We start from the raw sequence: 14,828 nt of genomic DNA, 5'->3' as shown, positions 1-14,828 counted from the left end.
GTCAAAAAAAGTGATTGTTTTGTATCCTCGTGCATGTTTGAGTTGGTACTGAAATCATGGAGCCGTCCAGTGGGTATATGGCGTTTACCTGTCGGTGGTGCAGAGCACTATGGAGCCCCCCTGGGGTCAACTGAGAGAAAAAAGCCAAGTTTAAATCTGTATTCTCAGTTTACAAATGCATGTCCACGGTTTATAAATGAGCTCTCAGATTCATGATTTGTACACCGTGTGCACGTATTCTGTGGGCGTGGATTGCAAAATATGGATTATGAATCAGAGAGCGCGGTTTATAAATTTATTTAATTTCTGACCCCAGGGGGGCTCCGCAGACTACACCACTGGGGATTTTGTTACTCTTCCTCTGATTTCAAAGCCTACACTCTCACTGGCTGACATTTCTGAAGTCTTTTGTGTAAAATGTGAGGGCAGAGACAGCCCTTTGCCGCCTCCACCAGCACCCACGGAGTCTGGCCAGCTCTTCAATACACTCTGTCCCCTTTTCCTTTCTGCTTTTTCCCGTATCAGATGTCAGACTTTACACAGATATTCCAACACAATGCAGGCTGTGGGTGTTGGAGGAATTTACTGATTCATCATGTAACTCAAAGATATTTCAAATTTAGGCTGCTGTTAAGTCATTGAATATAATGCATGTGGTAGAATACTCACGGCCCGTTGAGTCATGAAACTGCTGTGTATTGTCAGTAGATAATCTGAAGCAGCACAACAGGTGTGGCGTCATATTTAGATCTCACCTGCATTTCAACATTGGTCCAGTAATGACATCAATGTGAGGGTTTGAGGTGTCTTTTCATCCTGCACAAATGCTATACTTTGATCTATGATGCGAGTTTTGTGATACATCATGATGCTTGTGATTGTTACTCGTCTGATTTCCTCTACTGCTTCTGCCTCATGTTTAATTGTTTTCCCTTTGTCTTTTTGTGTTCCTTCTGCTTTTCCCACCTGTTCTTTTTTCTTCTTTTTACACTACTGTTTTGTCAGCTTTTCCCTCATCATGTCTCCCCCATTTGCTCCTCCTCCTGTTTTTCCTTTTTCCTGCTCTCCTTCTCCTTTCATCAATTGCCACTTGTTTACAGCCTCCGCTCCTCTTGAGCTCTCTGTCTCCTTCTTTCATCTCCTCACGCCTTTGCTCATAATGTATTCCTCCTCAGCTCACCTGTCACGACATGTATCTGCTACATTCACTTTCTGCATGAGCTAGCATGACATTTCTTCATCTCCCTCCTCCCTCAACCGCTGACCCTCATTATAGCTCTGTCCCATTAACATACAACATGAGCCGGCAGTGATGACTTTTTCTGTGTCTCTCCCCTGTAGGCTCACTCATGCCTTATGAACTGACCTGACATCTTTCTCCTTCCTCTATAGTTAATAAGACCACACTGGAGGTGGTTAATTCCCAGGAGATAAACATCAGTGTGGCTGACACCACCCAGTGGCAGCTTCAGGGCTTGGAGGAGGGCAGCCTGTACCGCTTTCACCTCAGTGCCTGCACTCGAGCCGGTTGTGGACCTCCGTTGGCCCAGGAGACCAGGACCGTTGCTCAAGCAAGTGAGTAGATGAAATCATTTGCATTGGTTAAAGTGTGAAAGCCTCACTGGTGTTTTTGAAAGATGTGGTCACACTACAGACATGGTAGCTGCAGCGTAGTAATTCATACAAAGTGGAGATGTTTATATGAATGATTAATGGTAGTGTACCATAGTTACAGGCTTTATTTGTATATTGTATAATATCGCTGGAGGGCAGTCTGTGAAGTGTGAGAAAGTAACCCCTGATGATGTCATTAGGGTTATCTGGGCTTGGAAACAACTTTTTACATAAAAGGCTGTGTTACACACTTGAGCCATGGATTTTGAAAGAAGTGGGTGTTTATAAGGCATCAGTGGTCGACTGAAAAGGCTCTTTTCATTGCATCCCGGGAATTGTGGGCTCCAGTGTTTTGGAGCTCTCCCCACACTGAATGAAAGTCAGGACATTTTATCATCTGATGTGAAGATTTTGATCTTTGAATCCGTTACGTATTCCTGCCTCTCTGGATTTTCACTTGTCAAAACAATTTGGTCTTGAGCCATTTAAGGCTTTAAATAAAAGCCAAATGACTTTCCTTTAGACATCGTCAAAAATACACAGGGAGCCAATGTAGCTTGTCTCAAACTACAGCACTGTGCTTCTTCTTTTTTGTTTGGTTTTGAAGTCTAGCAGCAGAACAGTGAATGATTTTTATCCATCTTTAAAGCCAAATTATGAAAGGCTTGGTATTATTTGTGAATTGGCATCCCTACAGTTTCTTAATGCAATTCACCTATACACCAATGTGTTGATATGGACAGCAGTACTGTGCATATGATTACTTTGCTAAGACAGCCAAAAATAAAAGAATAGTCATAGTTTTCTGCCTTTTGAAGGGGTGAATACAGCAATTGTCATCCTTAGCTAAGTATTTCACAAATTTCACTTTTTTGAGTCTGGAAAGTGAATGTCAGAGGTTAAGGAAGGTTCGAGTTTGGTGAGAGTTTAGTCGCTTTCACCTTCACTGCAGTCAGCTCAGGATTCAGCAGTCAGAGCAGGACAGGCTGAGTCAATGTACAGCAGTGTTAACTGTTCTGTATGACTTCAAGTTACACTAAATATTCACACGAGATGATGCGAGAAATCAGTGTAAAATCAGTGGGACACTGGAAAATGACCAAAACTTAGAATCAAACTGTGTGACTATAAACCAATAATAATAATAGTTTTATTCACTTATCAAATTCAGGTTAATGTGATTCCAGTTTTTCTTGTCCTTGTGTGTTACAAAGTACAAATCCTCAAAATTGTTACATAATAGAAATACATTACAGTAATGATGATGTAGGTACAAGCTGCTGTATGAAGCACATTGTATTCTGCCCTTTGTAAAGAAAAGCAGTGAGCAAACAGAGATTAAGGAATGTTTTAACAGCTGATCTATTGTAGAGCACAATGCTGTGGAACTTCTGCTGTAGGAACAGACTCTTCTTTCAGTGCAAACAGCCTTATCATAAGAAGTAATGGGCTCTTTATCAACGAAACATGAACCTCAAGGTCAGCTTTTCTGCATTTCCTTACCGTGGCTCTACAGGATCTCTTTAGCGCACAAATAGAGCGCTGCATCAGGGTGGTGTTCTGCCACACATCCCTTTAATGACCTTGAGTGTTCATCAGGTTGTTGTTCAGGGTATCATCCATTTCAGCCACAGAGCTGGTCTCACTGAGTGAATTAATGAGCTGACAAGTTCAGAGAACAAAACCTCTGCTGTGGATCCTATTCTGAACTGCGATCTGTCTCATGTTTGTGTTTTAAACTGTGTAGAGCGAATTCACAGCAGCAATTAGAAACAGCCTTTATCACCAGATATTACCTGATCACATGTTACTGTTAATTCTGATTATTATCACCATTTAAAATGATTCTGTCAAAACTGGTGGTAAACCAGGGAATTTGGAAAAAAAAAAAAAAAAGTCCTCAACCCAAATCTGTGGGTTCCACCATTCAGCTAAACTAAAGCCTAATGTTCTCTATCATAACATTAACAGATTCAGTCATTTTCTTAATCTACATTTTTATCATTTGTTGTGTTTTTGCGGATCAATAGACAAACCCTGGTCAAAATCACTGCAGTCTACTGTTTGTGTTGCTTACAGCCTATGAATTCAACCACTAGGGGTGTGCCACAACCAAAAATGTTCAAATTCTACATGCATAAAGTAAGGCCATGCAGATTCTGTCTGTTTTAGTTGAACTCTTCGCTAACACTTTACACTGGTTGTCTATTGAACCACATAATTTAAATTCAGCCAGTTTGGCAAGTAGATTGACAACATTACCTGCTGCTGCTCAGATTTAGCTGCATTTGGCAGGTGTTCATTACACCATAGATACTGAAAATGTTTTTCAGAATTTCATGACAGATCAAAGTTCTTGAAAATTCCTTCCTCCATTAGTTGGCAGGCAAAAAGATGTGAACGCATGAGAAAATATGTGTCCTCTATCTCTGAATGTATTAATAAAAGTTATTCAATCCTCTCCTGGCTTTTATGTTTCCTTTGAGAGCCTTTGCATCTTGTAGGTGGATGTCCAGCCTGAGAGCCATTAGGAGCATTGTTTGTATATGTGGTTGAGTAGAGGCTCAGTGGGGAGATACAATGGTTCTTTTTTGGAGCGCTGTCCTCAGGGCATGTTAGTCACAATGCAGCAGTGTAAATCTGTGGATGCCAATAGCGCAGAGCAGGGGCAGCATGAATTTAGAAATGTTGATGGGGAGTGATGGAGTGTCAGAGGAAAAGTGAATGCATGTGAGTGAGTGAGCCCAGGCCACGAAGTGTGCCTTTTAGATTTCACCTTTGTGACTGCTTTTATTGTTTATCCCCTTTTATTTAGGATAAACAGTCTTCTAGCTTAAAAAATGTCTGTACAAATTACAGACTAGCATTCTAGAACATCAACAAAAAAAGCCAGTATCAGCAGATGCGTGTGTGTGTGTGTGTGTGTGTGTGTGTGTGTGTGTGTGTGTGTGTGTGTGTGTGTGTGTGTGTGTGTGTGTCCACATGTCTTGTTTGAAAGGCTCGTAGTGCAAAAGTTGAAGGAAACAACACAGAGGATGGGATGAAAAGTCTGTGAGAGAGAAGAGCAGGAAACACTGAGAGGGGAACAGCTAACAGCCATAGCAGAAGAGCGGCAGGCAGAGAAATATTTTTCTCCACTAGCTCTCATGAGATAACAAAGAAGAAATAAAGCAGACTGCAAGCATAACACAGTCACCCAGAAATAACCATCTCCTCCAGAGATTAAATTATTTGGTCCCTGGCACAGCATTGAAGACCCTTGTTGTTATCGCCAACATATTTGCTAATGGCTTCAACTTAATGTTTTCCAAAAGCTTAGAGCCGCTTTCACCTTCACTGCCGTCAGCTCAGGATTCAGCAGTCAGAGCAGGACAGGCTGAGTCAATGTGCAGCAGTGTTAACTGTTCTGTATGACTTCAAGTTACACACAATATTCACACGAGATGATGTGAGACCTTACACAGACGACAACACGTTAAATGATGTGTGTGCCACATGTAGCGAAACGGCTGTACCAATGTGACACTGGAAAACGACCAAGACTTAGAAATCAAACTGTGTGACTATAAACCAATAATAATAATAATAATAATAATTTTAATATTTACTTATCAAATTCAGATTAATCTGATTCCAGTTTTTCTTGTCCTTGTGTGTTAAAGTACAAATCCTCAAATTGTTACACAATAGAAATACATTACAGTAATGATGATGTAGGTACAAGCTGCTGTATGAAGCACATTGTATTCTGCCCTTTGTAAAGAAAAGCAGTGAGCAAACAGCACTGCGATGAGAATCTGTAGCTGTGTTTCAGTTCCAAACCAATATGAATGCTATAAATCACACATGTCTTGTTTTATTGTTTGCCAGCTAGTATGTATGAATTTAAAGTGGCTGTTATCAATATTTTGATAATGACAGTGTATCAAAGGAAGATGTGAAGGGATTGTGGCAGTGAGAAAGGAGCTGCCCGTAGTGATGAAGCTCCAGAGAATTGGTACCTCAATCTGCAGCTCCCCCTCGGCTTTACGGTGTTTGAGTTTCAGCTCATTCTGCTGTTTTAGTTCACTCTCACTGCTCCCATAGTGTCATTTTCAACCAAAGCGGGCAGCTGTTTTCAGTGAAATAGCTCCAAAACCCCCCGTACACTAGCTGCCCAGCGCCAAACAGCAGACAGACAGTTAGCGACCATCTGGTTAACACAATGGAGCATTTAGCAGCTAAAGAACCAAATATTTCCTTTAGAAATACTTGGTTTACTTTCATCGAGTGGTTAGAAGCATGACTCAAATGAATAATGTGTACTTTTGATAATCTTGATTGCTGTTTCCAAAACACGTATTGAGTGGCATATTATGTTGTACATCAACACAACACCCAAGCAAATATGTTCATACTCCGTACTATTGAGTACGCTGCGTTTGTCCTTAAATACATTTCATACTCTATTCCACTTTATTGGGAGGACAAAGGGCATCATTTTTTTCTCCAGAGCACCCTCTGGTGGTGCAGCTCCTGCCAGTCAAATCCAAAGCCCCTCTAACAAACAGATGTCTCATGCAGGCGTAAACCTGCATGTGGTTGCGTTTGTGAGGATACACTGCCCATGTATTTGCCTCTGTTGATGTGTGTGGATGTACATGCCTGCGTGTGTGCGTGTGTGTGTTTGTGCCTGGTCTATAAAGTGTAAAGCTGGCTTTCCATATATCTGTAATCTTCTGCTGTATTTCATTTTCTTTTTTATCCCTCTGAAGATTTGTCTTCGACTCCAGCTGTGGCCCCTGTTCAGAGCAGTATGTATCACTGCCTGCAGTCGCTGCAGATCACTGACACAAAGTAGCGGTACAGATAGACGTGGTTGTTGATGTGTTGATGTCGTGAGTAGCTGGTCATAGCCTCATTCCTTTGTAGTTGCACAAGTATAGTGTGCGTCATTCCTGAACACCAGAACGTTTCCTTTTGCTAGCGCATTATCATAAAATGACAATTACCGTTTTAGTTTCAATTCAGATGTATAACGTAGACCCTGCTGCAGTTATAGTGGTTTACTATCAGTTATCACTTACTGCCATTAATCCAGTTTCCAGTTGCTCTGACAGTCCTGCCATCGTGTAGTCTGTAGAGCTCACTTGTTGCACAGTATAGAATATCAGACCTGACAGCATTGTTGCAGGAATCTAACATCTGAGGCTTCTCTTTCCTTTCAGGCCACAACTGCTCTCTCTCCTTTCCCAGCTCTATCCCAGGCAATTCCACTCATCCTCCTTTAGGTATATAGCTCACTCTCACACATGCACAGCCAATAATACTCCTGTGATCTCATCTTGATCTACCTCAACTTTCAACTAACAATGGCATTGGGGACGTGGAGTCGTTTCAATCTATTCCAATATTCGCTCATAGTGGGGGGGCGTGAGGAAATGCCAGCTTTACTTAAGAGAGAGTGAAGACTAGATGTCACTCACGCCCACGATCTCTGTATCTACCCTTTATGAGCCAAAATCCAGCTCCACTCAATTAAGTCTGGGGCCCAGTGTTGCCTTTTGAACTGTCTTCTTGAAGGGTTTCTGCTTGCTGCACTGTTCTCGAGCTGCGGGGGGAGAACCTGTTTGCTTCAGCTAATCCTCTTTTCCTGCCTTCTTTCTCCTTTTTTTTTTCTCCGTGCCTGTCTGTGTTTTCTGTTCCTCCTTATTTTCCTCCTCCTATTCCTTCTCTCTTTATCAGTTCCAGCCCTGTTGAACATAAGCTCTTACGTGAGTGACACCTTTGCCAAAATCAGCTGGACTGCCAGAGAAGAGCAGCAGGACTCGCAGCTTTATGTGGCTTACATGAATAACCGTAAGCTCCTTTTCCTGTCCCCGCCTTGCTGAATATTTACATGAATTTTAGGTGGCATCTTGTTTAGGTGTAACTTGGAAGTTTTTATATATAAACATCTAAAAATATATTATAAGCCTAATGTCTGCCTGGCTACTTCCATCATGTCCTTGATTTCCTCAGAATGTAATAAGAGGTATTTAAAGTTATATATAGTGCAATAAATATGTTTAGTAACTTAAGAACCATTTATGACTTGGCAACAGCTCATCCTATCTTCTTCTTCAATAGCATGAATGCTAATACAGACTTGCTGCTTTTGCACTTCCTGTGCTTGGCTGTGTAGGTGATGGTAACTGGCGGATTTCAGAGGCTGTAAACACTTCTCAAAGTTTCCACGTGATTGATGGACTCAAACCTGGGGCGGTGTACACTGTGCGCCTCATGGCCAAGAGGCTGCTCGATAATGCTAGCATTTTTGAAGACATTATCCAGACTCAAGTCAAAGGTGAGAGGAGAGAAAGGTGTTGCAGTCGATAGAGTTTAGTGATTTGACTCCTAACCTGCCATAACAAACAAACACATCATTGACAAAGTGATATTGACTGTTTCGAATATGTGAGTTTATTTATTTTTCTTCCATCTTTGTGCATTTCTTTAGTTTTTTTTCCTATTTAATATTCTTTCAGAAGAGATAGAGTGATATCGCTGAAGGGAATGTGAGTCAAACACGACGTGAGAACATCCTCTCAAACTAGAATCCATCCTGTTTTTCTGTTTTCAGTCAAATATGAAGTTGTATGAGGAGCGCTTGAGGGGACTGTCATACTCAAACATGCCGGTGTGTAGCGTCGATCTTTGAGCTCTCTGTCTCTTTGCTGTTTTTGTTCTCAGGTGTGGGAGGTCAGCGGAGCGACTTTTCCACCCAGGGCTGGTTCATTGGGACCATGTGTGCTGTGGTGCTCCTCACCCTTGTTGTGCTCATGGCCTGCTTTGTGCGGAGAAACAAAGGTGGCAAGTATGCAGGTACGCCGCCGCCGCCGCCGCCCCAGCGACAAGACATGTTCTCCATGGAAAAAGGTCAGTTAGCCTTTGACCAGGGTTGGGTCTCTTTGCTGTTTTGCTTCAGGAAGTGAATCAAAATTCAACTCATTAAATGTGCAGCGTGTGTAGAAGACGCCAGTCTGACTGCATTTTCAACAGTTTTTCTGGATGATACTTTGCTTTGACTTTTGATATGATTTCGGTTCACCTCCTAAAAGAATGAAAATGTGCAATGGGCCTCAACTCTGACCCCCACCCTGATTGGAAATGCACTATGCATGCATGTTGGACACCTACTGTATGTATGCTAACCCTGTCAAGCCCCACATCATTAACCGCACGTGAACTGTCTGTGAGACGCTTTCAGTGTAGATTTAGTGTGTGTAAAATAATGTGCGACTCTGTTAGTTCTGCTTGGTACCTCTGATTACATTTCTTGTCAAGCCAGACAAGTGGGAACCAGCTGGCTTCCTTCCACACCTCCCATCCCTCACATGTGCAGAACTTCCTGGCTCTTCTCCTGCACCTTTGTGCTGTCTTGTATCAGAGCCAAATTCAGTCTCACTATGGCACCTACCTGCAGTGTCTCCTCACTCGGTTTCTTCCTCTCAACCTGCTTTCCCGTCGCCTTCACACCACCTCACTTCTTTGCCTGCAGTAGCTTTTGACACGAAGCACTGAATATTTCATCAGCTCCTTTGGATTCCCCTTTTGCCCATCCAGCTCTTTTCATGAATCGCCTCTTTTGTCTCTCTTGAAAGCATCTGGTATTTTTTCAAGCATATTTATACAAAGAGCTGATATGTAGCACTTTGTGCAGACATACAGAAGAGAGGCTCTCAGTGTACACACCTGATATAATGTTTACAGAGTCACATTTAGTTGATCTCAGAAGCTTTTGGTTGTTTTTTAATTTCAACTCTTATATACACTCAAGCGATGTAAAAGTTCAGACCCATTTATTCCTGTACATCTATTGAGCATTGATGTTGAGTTTGCTTTTGCTCCAGTTTCCCGGAATCGTCTGACAGAAAATCATTGAGGCTGATTAAAATGAGCAAAAGACAAATGTTACTGTTTGAGTTATTTCCCTTTGGAAACTTTAAAGGTAGGGCCCTTTATAGATATTCAAATCTGAGGCATTACAAATGATTTTATGTCCCAACAGTGGAAGAAATATGCAATTACATCTATGGATGAAAGTGCTGCTCTTGAACAGTGGTGCTGAAATAGTGCTCTCTCCTGTCGTCCTCTGCAGTGAAAGAGAAGGAAGACCTCCACCCTGACGTGGAGTCACAAGGAATGAATGATGACACCTTCTGTGAATACAGGTGAGCTGTAGTCCTGCTCCGCAGTGCCAAAGCGTGCTGAGGAAATGACATTTTTTATCTCCTGGAAATGCATTGTGTTCTAGCAATATTAATCTAACAACCATATGTTAAATATTCTCTGGCTGAGAAACTCATTTGTCATGTGTCACAGTAATGTTTTTCTCTCCCATCCCAAAAGCAAACCGCGCATTCATGAGCTGTACCAGGATCAGCCTAGAAGCCATTGTTCTCATCATTTTATGGGTTAGGTAATCAAACTGTGTAGTTAAGAGTAGTGCGTAACAAACCTTTGCTCCCCTGTGTGTGTGAGTCAGCTTGGTTCTGTCTGCATCAGCATATATGTCTATATATAGTATAGAACAATGAATGAATGAGTGGCACTGAAAGGGGAAAAGAATGTGACAGGAAGTTAAACTAGGGTGGCCAAAGACGTCTACATGAAGGGTCACACCAGCCTTTGCTCCATCACCATTTCCTTGTACTCTGCACCAAAAAAGGATGAGATGTGAAGAGTCTAAAATTGGCCTGAATATAAGAGTGACCCCTTTGTTCCAGCACCTATTTTTGGAAAAATACTAGTGATGTAGAATATCTGATGATTTGAATAGGTTACTCTCTAATCTTATAATATGATTTGACCCAGTTTGTTAGTTTCCTGGAGGGCTGGAGCTCACACCAACACAGGAATTTTACTCTTCAGCATGGGCTTTAGTCGAAGTGAATAGTAGGATGGAGCAAAAGATTGGTGGTAGTGTGACCCCACTTTGCAACCAAGACATTTCAACAGCTGTAACGCTATTAATTATTGAAGCTCTTAGATCAGCTGCCTTCTGAACCTATTAAGGTTAAGTGTCTTGGCTACCTCTACTGAGAAAAATGTATGCATTTGAGGAGATGTTATTGAAATAGGAAATGTTGTCGCAGTGCCTCTGCTTATCTTGTGTTCACGCAGACTTCGATTCAAACCCTGATTTACATTTTGAGTTATTAGTATAGTATTAGCATTCAGTGGAATATCATGAATACAGTCCACATTTTTAATTGTGACAGAGGAAGCTTCACCCGCAGAGGCTGCAGACAGATTGATTCTGGACGTTTGGTAATTGCTGATGAAAATGTCTTATATTCAATGAAACAGGCGTAAACTAAGCATGGCAAATGGGTAGAAAACTGAGCCTTTAAGCCCAAAGCAGACAGCTGTTGTACTTTATAATAGCTGTTGAATTTCCATTGTTTGCATTGTTTAGCTGCTACGGTGACAGTTTAGGGAAATCGACTGAATCCTATTTTGCTTGACAGCACTGCAGCAACTGTGTGACAACACTGTGTTTGTGCACACGCAACAGAAATCACCTAAAATAGCCTCCTCCGTCCGCTTTGATTCTGCTCGTCATCATATTATTCAGAACATGATTACTCACAATTGTGTGGTTGCTGCCAGTTGCACTCCTGAGTCTCTTGCCAAGACTATAATTCTGTTAAACAGAAAAAAGCATTGTCTACAGTGCTGTTTATAGATTATGGATGTATGACTGATTATAGACTATTTTAAAGATGTCATGAGAAAGTATTAACTGCCACATGGCTGCAGATGACTGCATTTGTTTGAATAGATAGGGCTGTCCATCAGCAGTGCTGTGCAGATGCTGAGGTGGCTTCCAACACACTTTAAGTGTTGCTTTCTCTTTAACACCGATGGAAAGTACCAAGTAGTGCCGGGCGATAACTCAATATTATCAACGTTGTGAAATCATATTATGATGTGATGATTTTCTGTTATTGTTTTCTAAAATCCTGCTGTCCAAATGAATGGTACGAAGCAAGCTGCAAATAAAAACAAAATTACAGTGAAGCATGGTTCGTTGTACTGAACATCAGTTTTATGATGTTATGTGTAATTTCCCGTGTCGTGATATATGTATCTGTTATCGGACATTATTAGTTTTGTAGTATTGATTTTAGCGCTGATGCTGACGTTTATTTGGGAGCTGATCAGGCAAGAGAAGCTGTGGTAATGTATGACTTGGTGCAGATGTTTGGCTGCGACTCTCTGTTTAGAATGCCTCTCATGGTTGGTTTCATGAGGCTGTTCTGACTGCTGCCCCCCCAGAGTGCCCTTAGTCTTACTATGATGTTGTTTTTCCTGGCTTTAGAGCTGGATTCAGGGCTCTCTTGTGCCCTTTGAATCTCTGAAGGCAATAGACCACCCACTGGTATGCCACGTGTCTGGGGAGCTGACAAGTGGTAATTAAGCTTCAGACGATTTCCCTCTGCCGCCTTGCCCCTCTGTCCACTGCAAGAACAGCAGGTGTCGTAGCTGGAGTAGCTGGCCAGCAGTGTGATGCAATTTTTTCCTCAGCTACTTTATCTTTTTTTTTTACCCCCACTCCTTTTTCCCCTCTCATCTTCTCATATTTTTCATATGCAACTTGGGATATGGCAGCAGATGTGGTGAAGCTGTCCTCCCGAGAGCTTTAAACTAAAATAAATACAACTTCAGGTGCAAAAAGGTGTGTGTGTGTGTGTGTGTGTGTGTGTGTGTGTGTGTGTGTGTGTGTGTGTTTGGGGGATGCTGCCCCCAAACCAAGTCAGCATGGGTCAATGGCAAGACAAATTCAATTACCTCCTTCCTGGTGACGTGCCTCGATCGCTCGTCTGTTTGTGAGGCTTAAGGAAAGCCGTTTCACGGTAACAGCTGAGACTGAGCTGCATCCCTGTCTTGAATGAGAGCTGGGGCTCAAAGCACTCAGCCCCATTTTATCACTGCATTCAAAGTCACTGTGGGCGGGCTGCAGCGGCTGTGGCATTCCACTGCTCTTAGATAAGAGCCACTTATCTTCGGCGCTCTAGAGTCGTCAGAGAAAGAGGGTTTGATAAGAGCTGAAATGCGGACCTTATGTGGCTCGCATGGTAAACGGCCTCATGAAAGGGGATAGATAAGATTGGTTATTAAAAATCCCCGTGAGGGAGACCCGATTTGTAATCTTAACTTGAACCATGTCTCTGCCCTAAAATGCTGCACAAAATGTTGGGTTTGTATTTGACACAGGTGTCAACCACAGTACGCCTCAAATGGCGCTATCATATAGCAGCCACCTGAACGTCTCTGAACGCAGACGCTCTGTGTTATGAATACTAAACCAAAGGACTGAGAGAGGTGTTACCAAACATAGGTGGTTTAGAGAATGAGAAAAGAGGACAGGGAGGAAAAATATCCTCAGTGTTTTGAGGTGACCCCGCGTCTTGTAGTGAGACACCTGCAAGTTGGCCGGTTGCCCAGCCTTAAATTGGCATCTAATCTCCTCTGGCCGCGTGTGGGCCCCTCGGGAATACCACGAATGACAGGCTGTTTGTCTGGGATTGCATATGCCCCACCTCTTCTCCCCCTGTTCCCTCTCCCTTTCTCAATCACACACACACACACACACATGCACACACACACACATATGCACACACACACCTCCCACTCGACTTCTTTCTCACTGCACTCTGGCAATTTCCATCGCTGGTTCTAAAGAGATTTGAAATTGCCTTTGGTCCTGAAGCCTTGGCAATTAGCAATTAGTGAAGTGATTGTAGCAAGCCCTCCCCGCCTCCCTTGTGCTCCCTTTCCTGCTGTGCAGCCGCTGCATCCGCCCCTGCCTACCGCCTGTAGTGATGTATTGAAACCATAAGACCTGCGGGTAAGCATGTATCTGTGTGTGTGTGTGTGTGTTAGAGCAGGCAAGCATTTAATAGTCTGCCTGTACTGTACAGGCTCTGTAGGCTGGTATTTGGTGTGCATATGCGTAACCCTTGGTTTTGTGTGACATTGTGTGTGTGCCTGTGTGTCTAAGGCGGCCTTTTAGGGCCAAGTGTGTTGCTGCCGAACATCTGCCTGATGTAGTATACAACGTGTTTGTTTATGCGCTGCACCGCTGACCCTGGCCATCCTTCTCTGTTGTTGTTGATGGCAGTGACAGCGAAGAGAGGCCACTGAAGGGCGGGAGATGTTCCCTGAATGGCGATGACGCGATGGGTGACGGCGTCAGCAGAGACAGCCTGGTCGACTATGCTGATGGTGGAGGAGAATTCAATGAGGATGGTTCATTTATTGGAGAATATTCCGAACGCAACCACAGAGGCTCTGTTAGCGAGCCCAGCGGACCCAGCCGAGTCACTGCATAAAGCCAGGCTCCAGCTGAAGCGGTCTACTTCACATTCTTTCAAGATGCTTTTTAGATTCAGCTTCCCTGGCATTAAATATAGCTTGGATAGCCAAATATGGGGGATTTAAAATGACTCAAATGTGCAGAAGTTTTTTACAGCAAGGAGAAGTTTTGCCCAGGGACCAGGAAAGAAAAAAATACACCCACCAGACACATCAGTGTGAATACCATGTGAGTCTTTGTACATACTGTAAGAGAATGACCTGTTTCATTTGAGTGTGTCATGATTTTATTAATGATAATAAAGTGTTTTTTGTACCTATCAGCAATAGTCCTCTGTGGTGTACATTGCTTTTGTTCCTTCCCGATGATTTTGCTTTCACAATGTAAAAAACATTGAAAATGTCACCAGAGATGTATTGTTTTTAAGCAGTGGATGAAATAACACAAAGAGTAGACACACGTAATGCATCTTCAACAGGGAGATATTCATTTATCACATAATACAGCTTCCAAGAGATGGAACCACTATCCACGCACAAATACTTCACTGTATATTTTATACATATATTTTGGATTTTTATGAGAAAGCAAATGTATGAAACCTTTTATTTCACATCAGATATATTTTTTGCACTGACAACAACGTAAACAACATGAACCCAAGAATGACTTCACATCAAATTAACTAACCGTTCTCCCAGTTTGTTGGAGAACTTACAGCAGGGATCTACTCTTTAAGTTGTTTAGCGAGAAGGCTAAAGTAATTTATCTCTAGTGCGTAATCATTAATAATTTTTTTCAAGGAACTCATTTGTGAATGAAGCTTTCACCTGAAGGCCTCCCCTGTACTGAAGAGGAAGTTTTCAAGACA

At 42.4% G+C, this 14,828-nt stretch overlaps 1 protein-coding gene across 6 annotated transcripts in view; it reads left to right on the top strand.

Annotated features, from left to right (window-relative positions):
• chl1a (cell adhesion molecule L1-like a) overlaps window positions 1–14,278 on the top strand; it is a 51,571-nt gene extending 37,293 nt beyond the window's left edge. Inside the window, exons 23-30 of one of the 6 annotated variants that reach the window (XM_070968617.1) lie at window positions 1,393–1,575; window positions 6,369–6,407; window positions 6,822–6,884; window positions 7,339–7,452; window positions 7,778–7,939; window positions 8,326–8,511; window positions 9,734–9,806; window positions 13,763–14,262. In XM_070968617.1, coding sequence (XP_070824718.1) covers window positions 1,393–1,575; window positions 6,369–6,407; window positions 6,822–6,884; window positions 7,339–7,452; window positions 7,778–7,939; window positions 8,326–8,511; window positions 9,734–9,806; window positions 13,763–13,973 — 1,031 coding nt within the window. In that variant the 3' untranslated portion in view covers window positions 13,974–14,262. Of the gene's footprint in view, window positions 1–1,392; window positions 1,576–6,368; window positions 6,408–6,821; window positions 6,885–7,338; window positions 7,453–7,777; window positions 7,940–8,325; window positions 8,512–9,733; window positions 9,807–13,762 lie in introns of all 6 variants that reach the window. The other 5 variants (XM_070968618.1, XM_070968620.1, XM_070968619.1 and 2 more) reach the window with 5 other exon arrangements.
• The last annotated feature ends 550 nt before the right edge of the window (window positions 14,279–14,828 follow it).

Source organism: Chaetodon trifascialis, chromosome 8 (genome assembly GCF_039877785.1).
Source record: "Chaetodon trifascialis isolate fChaTrf1 chromosome 8, fChaTrf1.hap1, whole genome shotgun sequence".
Taxonomy (NCBI): domain Eukaryota; kingdom Metazoa; phylum Chordata; class Actinopteri; order Chaetodontiformes; family Chaetodontidae; genus Chaetodon; species Chaetodon trifascialis.
This window is presented reverse-complemented; position numbering and strand designations above follow the sequence as displayed.